General features: G+C 42.4%; 1 protein-coding gene across 1 annotated transcript; it reads right to left on the reverse strand.

Moving 5' to 3' along the window:
• Positions 1–933: 933 nt before the first annotated feature.
• On the reverse strand, positions 934–15888 carry c36h2orf42 (chromosome 36 C2orf42 homolog). Its single transcript, XM_078428819.1, has 8 exons — positions 15795–15888; positions 12876–13716; positions 10535–10651; positions 8349–8453; positions 7336–7443; positions 5327–5427; positions 3584–3746; positions 934–1938 (listed from the first exon to the last, which is right to left on the reverse strand). Exons 2-8 carry the CDS (start codon positions 13693–13695, stop codon positions 1730–1732), a joined length of 1623 nt encoding a protein of 540 aa, XP_078284945.1. The 5' UTR covers positions 13696–13716; positions 15795–15888; the 3' UTR covers positions 934–1729.
• Between the last annotated feature and the right edge of the window lie 3421 nt (positions 15889–19309).

Genomic DNA, 19309 nt, shown 5'->3' on the forward strand with positions numbered 1-19309 from the left:
CTCTAAAGTGTCTAGCTGTCTAAAATACTTAATTGGTTATAGAGCACTTTCAGATGTCCTGAGTTTGTGAAAGGTGCTATATTAAAATTCAAGTGAAAATTCTGTATTTAAAAGGTGCTGCTGCATAACCAGCACAGACTAAACAAAGTCAAGCATGGACATTCCCCTTTCCTTTAAACTCACGCCCTTGAGTTAGAAGGTTCCAGGTTGAAGCTCGACTCTGGTATGTGATCGAGTGACCGTGGTTGACTGTAAAGTACAGCATTGGGGAAAGGGGGCTATTGTTGCACAGTTGTAATCAAAGACCACAGATCCTATTCAGGTTAATATACTCGATTCTGCATCTCAATTCAAAAAACAGTAGATTGTCATGGTCAACAACCCATCCTTGATTATTACCACAAAGAAACGGCCACTTGTTTCATTTACAGTTAAGTGGGACTTTGTCATTTATTGTCCTGTTGAATAGATCTTGCACCTTAGAAATAATTCGTTGTAAAGCATTCTGGGCATTCCAAGGACCCAATGATAGAAACACAGAATCATAGAGACGCAAGAGACTGCAGATGCTGGAATCTTGACCAAACACAAAGTGTTGGAAGAACTCAGTGGGTCAGGCAGAATCTCGAAGGAAATGGACAGACAGCATTTCAGGTCTGAAGAATGGTCCCAACCTGAAATGTCATCTGTCGCCTGTCCATTCCTTCCAACAATGCTGTCTGAGAAAATATTCTTCCAGCACTTTGTGTTTTGCTAAATACAGAATCGCTGTCCCCACAGCCTGCTGTTCAGACACTGTATGCTAAGAGCAGAACCACTCACAAGAAATAATACAAAGGATTTAACTTTTATAATTTTACCGTAAAATTTAAAATTCTTGATTTTACTGTTCTGACAGTAACATTTTAGAAAACCTTAAAGCAAAATAAAAAGTTGCAAATGTTGGAAAACTGATCTAAAATGTGAAAAATTCTGAAAATACTCAGCAAGTCAGTTTCTCACGGATCAGGTAGCATCAATGGAGTTTAAAAAAAAAAATCTCTTCCCACCAAGGCGGCCTAACCTACTGAGACTTTATTGGTATTTTCAGCTTTTATTTTACATTTCAGAAACTGTCCTTCCCTGCCAACAATGATTCATGGCAAACTCTGACTTCAGAGTGCCAAATGGCTGCTAGTGTGGCCAGAAGCGATGGTCTCTGCTTAGATAAGGGCTCCTGCAATCCTATCAGTGTCCTTGCAAACTATGCAGCAAATGCGATGCGAGGTATATTTTTCTTTGGATCTTTATCACAAGCGTGTAAGCCTCCAGTCAATCTTGTCCTGAGTAAACGGAAGCCAAATAAATATAAGGCATGTTCCCAGTTTACAATGATCCATACAAGTCCTCCTCAATCCGTGCGTGTTGTTGACAGCCTCCCAAACAATTGGGAAAATGCAAATTCAAATGTTCGTACGATTAATCTTTTAAATACTGTGATGCGTTTTCATAGTCAAAATTGAATACTACGTTGAGCTGTAATTGCATAGGGTTTAACGTGTCGAGAAGTTTGAAACTTAGTTCACAAGTCTTCTGTCCAAAGGTTCCAAATCTGTGGAGTTTCAACCATTCTCATTCACTTTTAAAGCTGACCTTCCAGAGTCTCCTTTGCGTTCCCTTTGAATGCTCCACCGAATCTTCTTTCTACCTGCGCGGGAGGTAGAGGTGGAGACCGCATGAAGTCGGGATTTCAATGTACATTGATGGTGGTTAGGGAGGGACTGAGTTCCATAGTCTGTTCCGGAGAGGATTGCTGTTCTCTATATTCAATGTGTCCATTCCGGTGGTGACCATACTCAAACTTAACCCTCATTTCTCCAATCTTCGATTTAGGCAAAATATCTGGGATCCATTCAATTATAAAAGGAGTAGGTTCTTTCTGGTCGGGAGACATATTCCCTGGATGAGAATAAAAGTTCCACAGTGAATTTCACAAAAAGGCACAAATTAAAATAGCTTAAAAATCTGTTCCACCAAAGTGAGCCAAATGTTGTTTTATCCGAGGACACACACTGGCCAAAAAGCTTTCAAATATTTCATGATGTGCATATCATACCCAGTGCTTATAATGTGTCATCTTGGATTAGTTAGCTATAAATCTCATTTGAGCAAGAAGGATGCGGTTTTAATTTGCACTCTGAAGCTAATAATCTCAATGCATTCCTGAGATGCTTTAGATGATCTATAAAAATCAGGCATTATTAGTAGCTGAGACTATGGAAACACATCGCATTATTTAACAGGGTTTGGAAGAAGAGATAGATCAGCCATGATTGAATGGCGGAGTAGACTTGATAGGCCAAATTCTGCTCCTATCACGTCTGATCTTATGAACCGCATTTGTCGTGATGACTTTGCAGAAGCAAAATGAAAATCAGAATAGATCACAATCAACTTGATTCCATATGATTTGTTTCAAATAACAACTTTCAACTCAATCATTTCCATGCAAAATAAAATTGTAATGATGTTTTCAGCTGACACCCCCTGTAGCCATTTACCTCTCACTCAAATACAGAACATTGCCTCAGATAAATTAATAGACAATAGGTGCAGGAGGAGGCCATTCGGCCCTTCGAGCCAGCACCGCCATTCAATGTGATCATGGCTGATCATTCTCAATCAGTACCCCGTTCCTGCCTTCTCCCCATACCCCCTGACTCCGCTATCCTTAAGAGCTCTATCTAGCTCTCTCTTGAATGCATTCAGAGAATTGGCCTCCACTGCCTTCTGAGGCAGAGAATTCCACAGATTCACAACTCTCTGACTGAAAAAGTTTTTCCTCATCTCAGTTCTAAATGGCCTACCCCTTATTCTTAAACTGTGGCCCCTTGTTCTGGACTCCCCCAACATTGGGAACATGTTTCCTGCCTCTAACGTGTCCAACCCCTTAATAATCTTATACGTTTTGATAAGATCTCCTCTCATCCTTCTAAATTCCTTCTATTCCTTGATATCAACTGTGAAGATTAGGTGAATGCCTTTACTAATAATATATTTTTAAATTATCTCAAAATCCTATATCCTGCATCATGATATAACCATTACATAGGCTCTTAATAAATGCAATGGAATGGGTTGGAAGGTAGTCCCATGATCAAATTTCTGATAAATAAATGTGGCCAACAACCAGGCAACTTTCACATTCTACACTAAAATACGAAATGATGCAAATACTCAGCATGTCAGGCAGCATCCATAGGAGGAGAAAGTGCTAATGTTTACGGTTGATGACCTTTCGTCAGAACTGTCAATGACCTCAAAGTTAACTTTCTCTCTGCTCAGTTGCCACTCAAGCTGTTGAATATTGCCAGCATTCTGTGTTTATTTCAGATTTCAAGGATCTATTTATTTGATGTCACCTGGAGGAATGACAGGAAGGTGTAGCTCAGATATGCCAAAAGACTCTCTAAAAAGCACAAATTCACAAAAAATAAAAATTAACACCAGTTCATGAATTAAGGAGCAACGGCAGCATTAATATTCACCTTCAGATATTAAATATAGAAGCACCCGAACGTCAGTCAGCAGCAGATATACTCACCCACTCTCAGGAAGGTCTTAAGTTCCAGTGGTCGAATTGTTGGCTGCTTTTCCACTCGACTGTAAGCCTCAGCAATACTTTCAACCTGAACCTTTGGGCATTTGAACAACTCATAAGTGCCATCACGGTTCTTTACAAAACTGCGGGTAATTTCCAATGGCATCTGTAAGCCAGAAAGGTTATTGAAGAAGAATTGTTACCAGTCCCGAGAGCCATTTCCCGCTGTGCACAACATTAATTAGATTAATACAATGTTAGCAGACTAAAATGTTTCGTCAAACTTTCGAGTGGGTGATTTGTTAAAAATTGTCATTTACAGTGTTTTTTTGTATTTCATTTGCATGATCACCTGTTTCAGATATTCACTACTCAACAATATGTGTCTTCTCTTTTATCTTCCAATGCATTAGAGCACAAACATGGCGTAAACATATATACTTAATGCTAATGTTAAAAACAAACTTGTTCTCATGGTCATCCCCAAATAGCAACCATATTTGTCTCTTCATAGCACACCCTGAGTAATTCCAATGTTTTCTATTTTTATTGCCAGTTGCAATGCTCTCTCATAAAGCATTTTCTTCAGTAGTTCAGCAGTAGATCAGATCAGGTTCTGTGTGTTGGGTTTAAACCCATTCAACTTACATATCTTCCTCTGAAGGGAAGCACTGAATGTGAAGACAGACAAACTGGCCATTTCTAGTGGACTTCAACCCTAAGAAATAGCCAGTGTTTTGTGTGAGGCCACGTGAACATTTATTCAGTCACCCAAATGCTCAACCCCATTGCTGTACTATGTGTCATTTAGAATATGCACTAGAATAAATCATGTTCTCTGACATTGCCTCCCAAACACACAACCTCTATAACCAAGAAGGACCTTGGAACCAGAGCATCTTAGGTGGCCAGTGGGTCAATAAAACAATGGGTCAATTGGCCTTGGGTCAATAGAATAAACAGAATTTGAACACCACTGTTGTGATATCCATACTCTGCATTTAATTTAATTTTCTGGAATGTTTCCTTAAGAAATTAAACAACAGAATGTGAAAGCACCTTATGAGAGTGCAGAATTTACCAGGTTAGCTGTGGCTCAGAGGGCAACACTCTTACTTCCCATACAGGACAGATTAGCTGAGAAGGTTGTTGGCTGCAACCTTCCCCCCATTGACGAACTGTACACTGCAAGGGCCAGGAAGTGAACAGGCAAGATCATCTCTCACCCCTCTCACCCTGGCCACAAAGTCTTTGAAGCACTTACCTCTGGAAGGCGACTCCGGACTGTCAAAACAGCCACAGCCAGACATAAAAACAGCCACAGCCAGACATAAAAACAGCTTCTTTTCCGCAAATAGTAGCTCTACTCAATAACCAAAAGTCTGTCGTCTCTTTGCTCTGGTTTATTTCACTCACATGTTTAAACCGTAATGTTGTATTCCTAATGTTTTAATGTTTTATGCTTTATTCTTAATTGTTTACTGTATGTTCATGTTGTTTCTTGCGAGCGGAGCACCGAGGCATATTAGCAAAAATAGACACCAAAATGCTGGAGTAACTGTGGAGACAAGGAATGGCTGACGTTTCGGATCGAGACCCTTCTTCAGACTTTGAACCAGCATCTGCAGTTCCTTCCTGCACATATTGTTAGCACAATGCAGATTTCAACCATCTCTCTTTTTCAATTCCCCCCTCCCCCAATCCCATTGACGTTTAAGAACCACTTCTGAGAGATGTAATACCTACCTCAGGGGTATCAAATATCTGTTTGATCTGAAGAACATTTGTGATCTGCCAGGTGTACTTGGAGAACGTTCCCAGAGGTAATGCATGCTTTCGAACAAAACCTGAATTCAGGTTACAAACAGACAAAAGGAAAGATAGTTAATTTCTCCTGCTAACGTCCCCATAGCAGACGTTATTGATTCACTCTATGTAACTTCAAATATGTAAAGTTCTCAGCGGTTGGTCTATTGCTCCCTTTTCCACAGCAGGCATGGGTTATTATTGGGTTAAACCTGCCACTTACTCATTGGAACTTGACTGTGGTGATGCATCAAAGCTGAGATCAAATGGGTCAAGTCACGAGTGATAAGTTAGCAACTTGTAAATATTGAATACCTTTGGCCCCTTCCGTCTATCCTTTCAGTGTTAAGTTTTCCAATGCTGCTCATCAAATCAGGGATATCACATCACATCATATAAAATGCAGAATAATACACAATCCACTTTGCGCCCAATCTGGTTTTCCACCAGGGTGGACAGGAAACAAAGGAAATGCTCCAAAAAACCACCCCAACCATTTTCCTGCTTCCTCTGAATGAGTTTTCACAGCTATATACTAAAGCTCGTTTGTTATCTGGTTTGTGACTGAACTTCAGCCAAAACGGTACACGATAGCGTGACAATTTTAGGCCCACCTTACTCACCATTTTAGTGATAATGCAAGTAGTTTTATTGAAATCGGTGTTATATATTTAAAGTTATTCACATTTTATAGTTTAAATGAGGGGGAAGAGGAGGGAGGGAGGAAGGGGTGGGGTGGGGGAGAAGGGAGCGGGGAGGGGGGGTTGAGGAGAGAGGGGAGGGAGGGAGGACAGGATGCTGCACCAATGCAGGAGAGGTTTGGGCCCAATGGGTCCACTTTTGTCTAGTTTTAAATAAAACAATAGGCATGTCACACTACAAAGTGCAATATAGAATTTACTGCAATTTGCTGCTGTTTATGCTCCATGTATTTATACATTACTACTTCACAACCTAATAGAATGACCTTCCATGTTTTCCCCACACATGTATGCTTACCAGGCTTTCCCATTAAAACGATTCATCTCAGTAACTCCTCATGTTGGTGAGTTCCACATCCTGACAATTTTTTGGATCCAATGGACTGATCACCTTCTATTTCATTCTCACTACATGAACACCCAGTTTAACTGATTAAAACTAATTTTATCCAACTGCAGAAAAGGACAATATTTATCTCATCTCCCTGGAATGAATCTGGAACCAGTATCCCAGAAGCAACGAACAGTAAAACTCTGGTAATCCACTAACTGATTGTTTGAAAATCCCCAAAGTTAAACATCTAGATTTTTAGATTTAGAAATACAGCGCGGAAATAGGTCCTTCGGCCCACCGAGCCCGCACCGCCCAGCGATCCCCGCACACTGACACTATCCTACACACACTAGGGACAATTTTTACATTTTACCCAGCCAATTAACCTACATACCTGTAGGTCTTTGGAGTGTGGGAGGAAACCGAAGATCTCGCAGAAAATCCATGCAGGTCACGGGGAGAACGTACAAACTCCGTACAGATGGCGCCCGTAGTCAGGATCGAACCTGAGTCTCCGGCGCTGCATTCGCTGTAAGGCAGCAACTCTACCGCTGCGCCACCGTGCATCTGTTAGTACGTTACATCCTTGTTAGCCGTAGGCTAGCAATCGCACGGATGTGCATGGTTGTGAGATCTAACGTATGTTACTGGGAGGGTGACCATGTTTGCGGCCTGAGTCAGGATCATGACACCAGTCTAAGTAACAGGCTGAAACAAATAAGCTGAAACTCATCGGGTTATATTTCCTGCACTCTCTTAACTCGCTAGTGATGGGGTTTTCAAGTTTTGTGCACCTACTATCTTTCAAATCCATTTTGTTCTATTTCCAGTCTTACTTTTCTCCCGCATACTATAACCAAGATACATTGATCCTGGGGTCTGGTGTTTTTTCAAACTAGAGCATTTCACATTACCTGTAGTGGAGTTAGGAAGGCGTTTCTTTTTACTTCCCATGGAAATTCTCTGCTGCAGAGCATCGAAGAAAGCCTGAGGGACGTGGAACACCAGTGACTCAGGTTTGCCTGCATTAACAACAACCTGCATTGAAATTACACCCTTGATAACATGAACCACAGCTTTCAATCATGCAGCACCTCAAACAACAACTTGTATTTATAGTTATCTTTAATGGGGTAATGTCTTTGCAAGGTTTAACAAAAATTGAATCAATCCAAAAACATCTTTTGACATCAACCCAAAGAAAGCACCTTAGCGCAAGTGACTGACAGTTTGGTCAAAGAGCAAATGGCTTGAGAGAGCGAGAGAGCTCCCGAAGTGAGTGAAAATTATTGCTGTAAACACACAAAAGAAAAAAAGAGTCAGATTTTTTTTTAAATTGTGTGTTGATGTAGAAAACTTTTCAAACACATCCATTAGCATCTCTAGCTGGAGTGAATGATATATTAAACCAGCATGCACATAATTTTGTTTTGCTTGGAAAGATCATGTTATGAAAAAGAATATTGGTGAATCACATCGGGTGCTATTTAACACTGTCGAGGTTGCTACTAAAATGCAATGCTTGCTGAAGATAAAATTCCCCAAATGACCTGATATCTTTTTGCAAACATAATGAACTTTATGTCCACGATTTTAGGACTTTGAATGTGATTCCAATATTTATTAATGGAACACACGCAAAGTTTTTCTTCCTCAGCCACAGATTATAGCGATGAAAGTTTCTGGTGCCTTAATGCACCCTGTGGTCAACATTCAAATAAAGTGGACGTGAAAATGGCATTGGTAATTTCTCCTAATAAACATCCGCACCAAGTAGCACAGCATTAAATTATATTGTTACAAAGCAAGACTATGAGATGATAAAACAAAAAGTTGTTGGTAATATTATCAGCAACAATTAGAAGACAATTCTATAATGCAAGATCCTTTAATTTAGTTAGAGAGTTTATGAAAGCATATTGCTCACCATCGAATTGGTAATGCATAGTTTGATTAATCCGTTCGGTGACACTAGCCAGCCAATCTTGAAATGACAGGTTCACTTGTGATTCATCGAGAGGTTGACTCACAGCTGAAAGAAGGAAGAAAGATCACTCTGCAGTCTACATGAGCTGCTGCACCAAAGACAAAAACATTTATATGTTGGGTGGCTGGTACCTTTTCTCTAGGCATCAGCCATTATCACTGTGGAATTTTTCACACTGTTGGAAAGCAAACCATATTCTACCGTAATGTTGGAAAGTGATAAATAACCTACAAAGGAATTTGCCCAGGAACTTGCTTAGTAACTAATCCACAGCATTTCTTAGCGTTCCACCACACCAAACTGCTGACTATTAATTTGTTTTTTAACCATTTTTAATGCAAACAAGAAAACCACAGCAAGTGGTTGCTACTGAGAGGGTGCTTTCTCATGTTAGAATTCCACAAATGCATTGTTGCGCACTATCAAACATCATCAACTTTACACCTACTTGTGTAGTACTGTATTTGGAACTCACAACTCATGATAATTCTAAGCACAAAAACCCGATCGATTATAGGATGAGGCTTGAGAAAATCAGGAGTTGCACCACTCACCACCAAGCCCTTCCCAGCAACCAAATGGTGCACATCAAAAATGTAATGGAAAATTCCTAATAAGCAAAACATAAAGTGCTGGAGGAACTCAACAGGTCAGGCAGCATCCATGGTGGGAATGGACAGGGAACATTTCGGGTCAGGACCCTTCTTCAGACTGATGGATCCAAATGTTTTCTGTCCATCCTCTCCATGATGCTGCCTGACCTGCTGAGTTCCTCCAGCTCTTTATGTTTTGCTCAAGATGTCAGCATCTGCAGTCTGAATAAGCAGTCACTTTATGTTTTCAGGAATGAACTGAAATGCCTAAAGATTGCTTTCTGTGAAATTGAATTAATAAGGACGAGGTCAAGAGGTTTATCCTTTGTGTTAGTCCTCACTGCCACAGATGTGGTCCAGCATGCGTGCTTTCATGCGTGGACCAGCTTGACCAGTGGTAGCCTGACTCAGCCATTCATGAAGGTGAAGTTCCTCATCCAGTCCACCTGTGATTCTTCCAAGGGGCGGTGCAATCATACATCAGCTGAGGAAAGACTATTGGTGCTAAAAAATAAGGGACTCCCTTCCCGATGCAGGGTCTCAACCCAAAATGTCGATAGTTCCTATCACCCCAAGAATGCTGCTCGAGCCACTGGGTTCCTCCTGCGGATTGTTTGCCACTGCAGACTCTAGCAACTGCAGTCTCTTGTGTCTCTGTTTCTTTGCCTGATATTAGAACTGTGTCCGAGTTGACCCATTCCTTTCAACTGAACATTGTTGAGCAAGTTACAACTTCTTCCCATAATTGCATAGGTTTCCTGTACAGGCCCCAGCTCCCCCAACCCACATCACAAAAGAAGTGTAGATTGGTAGGTCAAATGGCACTGTTAATTGCCCCTAGTAGGTATGCGAATGGTAGAATCTGAAGAACAATGATGAGAAGGTGAGGAGAATTAAATGGAATGAATGTAAAATTAGTGGAGATGGGTTGCTGATGATCTGCATGGATTTGGTGGCTGAAGGGCTGTTTCAGCACTGTATCTATGACTGTGTTCTGATTTGGGGACAGAAACCAGACGACAATCATGATAGAGAAAACTGGTTGATTGAAAGGAACAATTTATAGGTGTGGCAATGTCAGTCTTTTACTGGACTATGCTGTACCGTAGATTTGAGTCCAGTGGCTGAACAACAAAGTCTGCACAGAGTTTCATTTCCTGATGGGCATTAAGATGCAATAATTTGCACTTAACTGATGCTGTAACATAATAAAATGTGGTAATGTACTTTGCAAGAGCATTAATGTAATAAATTTTGATACCAAGTTGTATTAGGTCAGCTGAATACTTAGCTACTGCTGGGGGAGTGATGAAATCGGTTGGTTTGGGAAATAGAATAAAACGCCAGAATTATGCATTATGCAACAATGTAGGGTTTCAATTCCACATCAGGACAGAACCAAGGCCGGGAGGAGGAATCTAAACCGTTATTGACAGTGGAGTCTGTAATGGTTTATGTGCTCCTATTAGTGATTTGACCTTGTCAATTGTGATGTTACCCAGGGAAGAAACGTAAAGTGGTGTAATTGCTTACCTGTTAAATCATCCATTTTCCTCTTTTTTGCTTTTGAAGTGGCATTGGCTGCGGCCTGAGCTGTGAAGTCCTGGGGGTAAATTGCCAGCAGTCGCCTCTCAGAATTCGGCTGAAGTCCTAATTAAAGTTGTGTTCAATATTAGGTCAGCATTTCAAAATTAATAATCATAAATCCAATAGTGAATTAAGGAGGAAAATATTCATCCACAAAGAAGGCGAAAGATAACATTGATAGTTCAAAAAGCTACGTAGGTACAAGGTGGAGAAAGGAATGCATGTTTATGAACATAGAACTTGGAACGGTACAGCACAAGAACGGGCCCTTTGGCCCATAATATCTGTGCCGACCATGATGCCAAAACCATCTCTTATCTACCTGCACATAATCTGGATCGCTCCATTCCCTGCATTTTGTATTTGCCTATCCAAAAGTCTTTTAAATGCCTGCCTCAACTACCACCTCCAGCAGATCGTTCCAGCCACTCACCACCCTCTGTGTAAACTTGCCCCCGCACATCTCCTTTAAAGTTTTCCCCTCTCACCTGAAAGCAATCCCCTTTAGTAAATGAATTTTCCATCCTGTAAAAAAGATTCTGACTGTCTACCCTATTCATGCCTCATAATTTATATCATAATCTCATAGTCAGGCCTCCCTTCAACCTCTGGCATTCCAGAGAGAACAATCCAAGTCTATCCAACCTCTCCCTTTGGCTAATACCCCCCAATTCAGGCATCATTCTGGTAAACCTCCTCTGCACGCTTTCCAAAGTTTCCACATCCTTCCTGTAATGGGGAGACTAAAAGTGCATACAATAATCCAAATGTGGCCTAACCAAAGTCCTATAAAGCTGCTTCATTACTGCCTGGCTCTTATATCCAATGCCCGACTTATGAAAGCAAGCATACCATATGCTTTGCGTAAGAAGGAACTGCAGATGCTGGTTTAAACTGAAGATAGACACAAAAAGCTGGAGTAACCCAGCGGGACAGGCAGCATCTCTGGAGAGAAGGAATGGGTGACGCTTCAGGTCGAGACCCTTCTTCAGACTGGTCAGGGATAAAGGAAACGAGAGATATTGACGGTGATGTGGAGAGATAAAGAACAATGAATGAAAGATATGCAAAAAAGTAACGATGATAAAGGAAACAGGCGAAGGTAAGCTGTTTGTAGGGTAAAAATGAGAAGCTAGTGCGACTTGGGTGAGGAAGGGATAGAGAGATAGGGAATGCCGGGGTTACCTGAAGTGAGAGAAATCAATATTCATACCGCTGGGCTGTAGCTGCCCAAGCGAAATATGAGATGCTGTTCCTCCAATTCCTCCAAGATCCATCTATACATCAATACTGTTAAGGGTAACGCCTTGAATTGCATATTTTCCCCTTACATTTGACCTCCCAAAGTGCAACACCTCACACTTGCTTAAATTAAACTCTATCTGCCATTTCTCCATCCATTTCTGTGGCTGATCTATATCCCATTGTATACTTTGACAGCCTTCCTCACAAAGCCACAATCTTGGTATCGTAAGAAACTTACTAACCAACCCGTCTATGTTTACATCCAAATTAATTAGCACTGATCCCTGCAGAACACCACTGGTCGCATACATCCAGCCTGAATATTGTCCCTCCACCATAACCCTCAGTCTTCTATCATTAAGCCGGTTCCGAATCTATATGATCTAGTCACTATTTATCCTGTTTATCTTAATCTTCTGGATCCACCAACAATGGGAGATTTTATCAAATTCCTTACTAAAATCGCTGTAGGTAACATCCACCGCCCTACCCTCATCGATCACCTTCACCACCTCTTAACAATCCTCGATCAAATTGGTAAGACATGACCTGCCATGTGAAAAGCCACGTTGACTGTCCGTAATTAACCCATTCCCATCCAATTGAGAGTAAATCCTATCCCAAAGTACCCTTTCCAATAGCTTCCCTATCGCTAACGTGAGGCTCACTGGCCTATAATTCCCTGGATTCACTCTACTTAAATAAAGGAACAACATTAGCTACTCTCCAGTCTTCCAAGACCTCGCCCGTGGTTAAAGAAGACACAAAGATGTTCGTCAAGATTGCTTCCCAATCTTCTCACATGCCTCTCTCAATAAGCTCTCTCAAAATCCCATCAAGTCCTGAGGATTTATCCACCTTAATGTTCTTCAAGAGCCCCCACACCTCCTCCTTAATCTCAAATTAGTATTCTCAAATTTGTATTTCCAGACTTGATGAGCTTAGAAGATGGAAGTCTGCGTTGAACTTCAAGTCATTCCAACATTTTTTGGAAATTCAGCATTTAATGCAGTTTAATTTATATTCATATTTTTGCACCTACCAGTAGAATCAAAATTGATGATATATGAGAACTCTTGCCCTAACTTCTCATCGCTAGCAAAAGCACAAACACATGCATAGAAGTGGATGCAATGTTTTGGTGTCTCCTCTTTGTTGCTGCTCGATTTGCTGGCTTTGAAGGCCTGGCATGAACAGTAGAACTTGTGCTCCATAACACCTTTAGTCCTAGTTTTCTCATGGAAGGAAACGTGCAGAAATCCTAAACTGTGCTTCGGGCTAGCTTTGCACTTCACCACCATGATAGTTTTAGTGATCCTCTGCACCAGGGGCCCACTCGATTCAGTCGCCAAGGTCCAGATAGCCTGCTTTGTTTCAGTGGTCACTTGAAGAGAGTTCAGCACAGAGCTCTTAAGCGTATGTGGTGTGGCTTCCATATGACACTCCATGGCAAGCTTAATATGCTGACATTGATTCTCAGCACCTCCTTGAGAAGATACTTTGAAACACGTGGGGACCAAGCATCGGCCTGTTATATGGGTAATAATGGTTCCATCTACTGTCTGAATTGCTTCAGTTGTGCCTAGTTCCACAAAGCCTCTGTAGTCAGGTCCTCGATCTCGAAGTCTCACTGAGTACACCTGCGAAGACGATCCGGTGACAATGCGGACAGCATCGACGCTGGGTTGTTGCTTTCGAACTCCATCCCTGAAGACAGCACCACAACTTTTGTTCTTGCAGCTCAAACCACGAGTACCATTGAATGTGCCACACTTTGGGCACTTCTTAATTCCCCGTAGTGTAGGTTTGCCCAAATCAGCCAAAAAAGCTGGAGTTTTCATCTTGTCTGGGTGTTGTTCCATTTTTCTTATCAGATTAAAACCCTACAAGAGAACAGAGATTAAACTTGGCAAAGAAAACAAAGTAAGGCCTTAAAATAATTATACTGAGGCACACACATAAATTGGAAAACTGGCCTCCATCAACAATAAGAATTACAATGATGAGGGAGCTACCAGATACCAGGACAAGCTGGTAACAGTTTAAAAAGAGAACATGTTGCTATTAAGTAGGAGGATGGTGATGCAAGAGGTCACACAATACATTACAGCTCGTGTAGTTTCAAGCCAGTATGTATATGATACAATAGAATCGTATGGATATCACAAGGAAGATATCACAAGGCGGCACGGTAGCGCAGCGGTAGAGTTGCTGCTTTACAGCGAATGCAGCGCCGGAGACACAGGTTCGATCCTGACTACGGGTGCTGCACTGTAAGGAGTTTGTACGTTCTCCCCGTGACCTGCGTGGGTTTTCTCCGAGATCTTCGGTTTCCTCCCACACTCCAAAGACGTACAGGTATGTAGGTTAATTGGCTGGGTAAATGTAAAAATTGTCCCTAGTGGGTGTAGGATAGTGTTAATGTACGGGGATCACTGGGCGGCACGGACTTGGAGGGCCAAAAAGGCCTGTTTCCGGCTGTAGATATATGATATGATATGATATGAAGATGTGCAAAGGAGGAGTGCAAAGGGGATGTTCTCAGGACTGAAAGACTACCTGAATGAAAAGATTGGATAGGCTTGTTTTTTTTTCTATGGGGCAGATGAGGGGAAAGGGAGACGAAATTTAGATGAATTGAATTTTGAGGGGTCTTCACAGAATAAATTGGCAGGACCTATTTCTTTTTGCATTGGCAAAAAGGAGATATTAATTTAAAGTACAATTGACAGCACCAATGAAGAGGGGAAATAAAGTCAATATTTCAGGTTAAGACATGAGAGACTTCAGATGGTAGAATTTTGAGCTGGAATGTCTGTATGGCTATAGACCAAGGCAAGATGGATGACAGTCTGACATCAACTAGGAAAAGACGTTGAAGGTCCATTAATGGCCAGCTCTGAAGTGAATACATGCACTATAGGTTAGTCAGCATCTGTGGGAGAGGGGTGTAGACTTGGTGTTTTGGCTCAATTATCTCCCATGATTGGGCAGGAGGGAGCCATTACTCTGGGATGGTGGCGCTGTTGCTCTCTCCACATGTTCACCTGGCCTGCTGAGAATCCTCAGCATTTTCTGTTTTCACATCATATTTCCAGCATCTGACATATTTGCCTTTTGCATGAATTCACTCCAGCACTTTGTGTCCGTCTGCTTTGATTTGTCATTTTCCCACCTTACATGCTCTTTGTACTAGTGTGGGAAAGAAAACTGCAGATCCTGGTTTAAATCGGAGGTAGACACAAAATGCTGGAGTAACTCAGCAGGTCAGGCACCATCTCTGGAGAGAAGGAATCGGTGACGTTTCGGGTCGACACCATTCTTCAGACTTCTTTGTACTTTTGCTCTTTCTACTATTTCCGTGTCTCTCATCTCCCTCTCCTCGGATTCACAGTCTGAAGAAAAGTCTGGAGCTGAACAATCACCCATTCCTTCTCTCCACAGATGCTGCCTGACCCACTGAGTAACTCCAGCACTTTGTGTCTGTCTGCTTTGATCTGTCGTTTTCACACCTTCCATGCTCTTTGTACTATTTCTATATCTCTAGTCTCCCTCTCCTCTGATTCACAGTCTGAAGAAGAGCCTGGAGCCGAACCATCCCCATTCCTTCTCTCCACAGATGCTACCTGACCCACTGAGTAACTCCAGCACTTTGAGACGAGTTGTTGACGACTGCTCAGTTGATTGACCCGCCTCCGTCGGCTTCTGATTGGTCCGGAGCCCGGGCGGGGCCGGGAAAGACCGCGATTTGATTGGTGATCCCGGCTGTCAGTCAGCGGCAGGCCGCGCCCCCCGGGGGGAGGGGGAGGGGTGCGCACCCCCAGCAGAACCGGGCGTTGAAAGCGGCGACAGCATCCTTCGTGGCGGCGCCGTGTCTGTCACTCGGCGAAGGCCACGGGGGGGCGCCGTCCGCACATTCGTCTCCGCCAACATAATGACATTTAGAATAAAGTACGCGTACCTTGCTGTGGAAGTAGTTTAGCCTCCCCCCCCCCCTTTTCTTCCAGGTAAACGCCCGGTCAGAGCCGGGCTCCCCTCAGACGCGCCGCCATTTCGCCTTACAAAACCCGCTCGGCGCTGCGCTGTAACGACAGCGGCGATTGGCTGCCGTTGGTCACCTGGGCTCAGACCGCCCCCAGCCCTTCTGGGACATGTAGTTCCCAATTCCGCCCGACTCAGCCCGCCCCCAGCGCCTTCTGGGACATGTAGTCCCATAACCGTTGGGCTCAGCCCCCAACGCCTTCTGGGACATGTAGTCCCCATCTCCGTTGTGCTCAGCCCCCAACGCCTTCTGGGACATGTAGCCCCCATCTCTGTTGGATCCAGTGAAGATCCCACACCCTGGTTCTCCAACTAGTTCCACTGTCCAAAAGATAAACACTGTCCGTTATAGTAGATCTATCTTCGATGAAAACCAGCATCTGCAGTTCCAATACACTGGAATTTAGAACGATGAGACGGGATCTTATCGATATCTTATCATAATGTTTCATTTCACTACACATTTATGTGTATGTGACAAATAAACGACTATTGACATATAAGATTATTAAGGGGTTAGACACGATAGAGGCAGGAAACATGTTCCCAATGTTGGGGGCGTCCATAACCAGGGGCCACAGTTTAAGAATAAGGGGTAGGCCATTTAGAATGGAGATGAGGAAAAACTTTTTCAGTCAGAGTTGTAAATCTGTGGAATTCACTGCCTCAGAAGGCAGTGGAGGCCAAGTCTCTGAATGCATTCAAGAGAGAACTAGATAGAGCTCTTAAGGATAGCAGAGTCAGGGGGTATGCGAAGAAGGCAGGAACGGGGTACTGATTGAGAATGATCAGCCATGATCACATTGAATGGTGGTGCTGGCTCGAAGTGCCGAATGGCCTACTCCTGCACCTATTGTCCTTCATACACACTACTAGTTTTACTGTCCATAAGATTAGTCTATCTTTGGTGTAAACCAGCAACTGCAGTTCCTTCCTACACACTGCTAGTTTTTCTGTCCATAAGACACTGTCCATAAGATTAGTCTATCTTTGGTGTAAACAGGCAACTTCACCATCCTCCTGATTAATTTTACTGTTTATATGCCTCGTTGTTAGCTTCCCTATAGCCAACAATGAACCATTCTACAATTCCTTGATTGTCTGCTTTGATCTGTCGTTTTCACACCTTACCCGTCCATATTTCTAGTTTCACTCTCCCCTGACTGACTGAAGAAGGGTCTCGACCCGAAACATCACCCATTCTTTCTCTCCAGAAATGCTGCCTGTCCCGTTGAGTTACTCCAGCATTTTGTGTCTATCTTCAGCCAGCATGTGGAGTTCCTCCCTACACTAGTGAAGGCTTTATACTAGCACTACATCTCCCAGAATGCTTTCTTTCAAGATAAGTCCCAAGTTCAATTGCCAATTATGTCTGCGGCTGAAGTTAAATGTCATGAAATGACATTGTAATCTTAATAGGAAAATATTTAATACATGTTTGCATGCTTTATTTTAAAATGTGCTTTAACTCTGAGAGGGAGCTTCATTTTATTTTATTCAAATGAAAAACAACTCCAATAACATGTGAAAGGAGACTAAAGATGTTTAAATAGTGAGGGGGGAAAAGCCCTGGTGGAAATAGACAATAGGTGCAGGAGTAGGCCATTCGGCCCTTCGAGCCAGCACCACCATTCAATGTGATCATGGTTGATCATTCTCAATCAGTACCCCGTTCCTGCCTTCTCCCCATACCCCCTAACTCCGCTATCCTTAAGAGCTCTATCTAGCTCTCTCTTGAAAGCATTCAGAGAACTGGCCTCCACTGCCTTCTGAGGCAGAGAATTCCACAGATTTACAACTCTCTGACTGAAAAAGATTTTCCTCATTTCTGTTCTAAATGGCCTATCCCTTATTCTTAAACTGTGGCCCCTGGTTCTGGACTCCCCCAACATTGGGAACATGTTTCCTCCTCCAACCCCTTAATAATCTTATGTTTCAATAAGATCCCCTCTCATCCATGTAAATTCCAGTGTATATAAGCCTAGTCGCTCCAGTCTTTCAACATACGACAGTCCCGCCATTCCGGGAATTAACCTAGTAAACCTACGTTGCACGCCCTCAATAGCAAGAATATCCTTCCTCAAATTTGGAGACCAAAACTACACACAGTACTCCAGGTGCGGTCTCACTAGGGGCCTGTACAACTGTAGGACCTCTTTGCTCCTATACTCAACTCTTGTTATGAAGGCCAACATTCCATTGGCTTTCTTCACTGCCTGCTGTACCTGCATGCTTCCTTTCAGTGACTGATGCAATAGGACACCCAGATCTCGTTGTAAGTCCCCTTTTCCTAACTTGACATCGTTCAGATAATAATCTGCCTTCCTATTTTTACCACCAAAGTGGATAACCTCACACTTATCCACATTAAACTGCATCTGCCATGCATCCGCCCACTCACACAGCCTGTCCAAGTCACCCTGCAACCTCATAGCATCTTCCTCTCAGTTCACACTGCTCCCCAGCTTTGTGTCATCTGCAAATTTGCTAATGTTACTTTTAATCCCTTCATCCAAGTCATTAATGTATATTGTAAATATCTGCGGTCCCAGCACCGAGCCTTGCGGTACCCCACTAGTCACTCCACTCTTTGCTTTCTGTACACACGAGTCAGGCAGCAGCCGTGGTGGAAAATGGACAGTGTGAAGAAGGGTCCCAACCCGAAGCATGGCCTTTTGTTTTCCTCCACAGATGTTGCCTGACTTGCTAAGTTCCTTCAGCATGTTATCTTTTGCATAACATTTAAGAGTAATAAGAGGCAGTGGATACAGGCACCTTCTGCAGTGCAGCCACTGGAACATTTTATTTTACACTCAAGTCCAAAGCCAGCGGTGATGTATGATTTAACTGGGGTCAATATGAGTGTGCCTCCAAAGTTAAGGTGGCCAAGGATGAGTGAGGATTTGCAACCATTCAACACAACTGCACATCATACAAAGGAATCCTTGTGTGCTTTTTATCTGGAAAAAAATGGACTGGAAAGGATGGCTGCTGCAGTAAGCATATCTAAAGTTTGCTGCACTTTAAAAAGATATATTTCTAGCACGACAGCCCTATTTAAAGACTGACTATCGGTATGTATGTCCTTCCACTTCAAAGATTTTAACTTTGTGTAAATTGAGCCTCACGAAAGTTAAGATAGTTTTTCAAATTACCCAGTAAAACTCTGCAGTGACATGAACATTGTTTCAGAGCTTCGAGAAACATTGCTATAATTCATTCCAATTTATGCTATATAATTCATAATACCGTAACTCTTCCATTAGTATTCCTTATTGACCCCATATGGTCAAAACTGATCCACATAGGCAAAAGGTGTGCATTTGAGAATGAGTTTGTATTAAAAAATATTGGTATCAATTGTACTCATCCATATATTTATTAATCCTTGCTATATTGAATCTGATTCAATATTGTGTGGTATAATACTGTGGA

Source organism: Rhinoraja longicauda, chromosome 36 (genome assembly GCF_053455715.1).
Source record: "Rhinoraja longicauda isolate Sanriku21f chromosome 36, sRhiLon1.1, whole genome shotgun sequence".
Lineage (NCBI taxonomy): Eukaryota > Metazoa > Chordata > Chondrichthyes > Rajiformes > Arhynchobatidae > Rhinoraja > Rhinoraja longicauda.

Coding starts and splice junctions, on each gene's coding strand:
- c36h2orf42 (XM_078428819.1), bottom strand. CDS start 13,695: ATGGAACAACACCCAGACAAGATGAAAACTCCAGCTTTTTTGGCTGAT. Junction 10,652..12,875: donor CATCAATTTTGATTCTACTG/GTAGGTGCAAAA, acceptor AACTTTAATTAG/GACTTCAGCCGAATTCTGAG. Junction 7,444..8,348: donor TATGCATTACCAATTCGATG/GTGAGCAATATG, acceptor TTGTTAATGCAG/GCAAACCTGAGTCACTGGTG.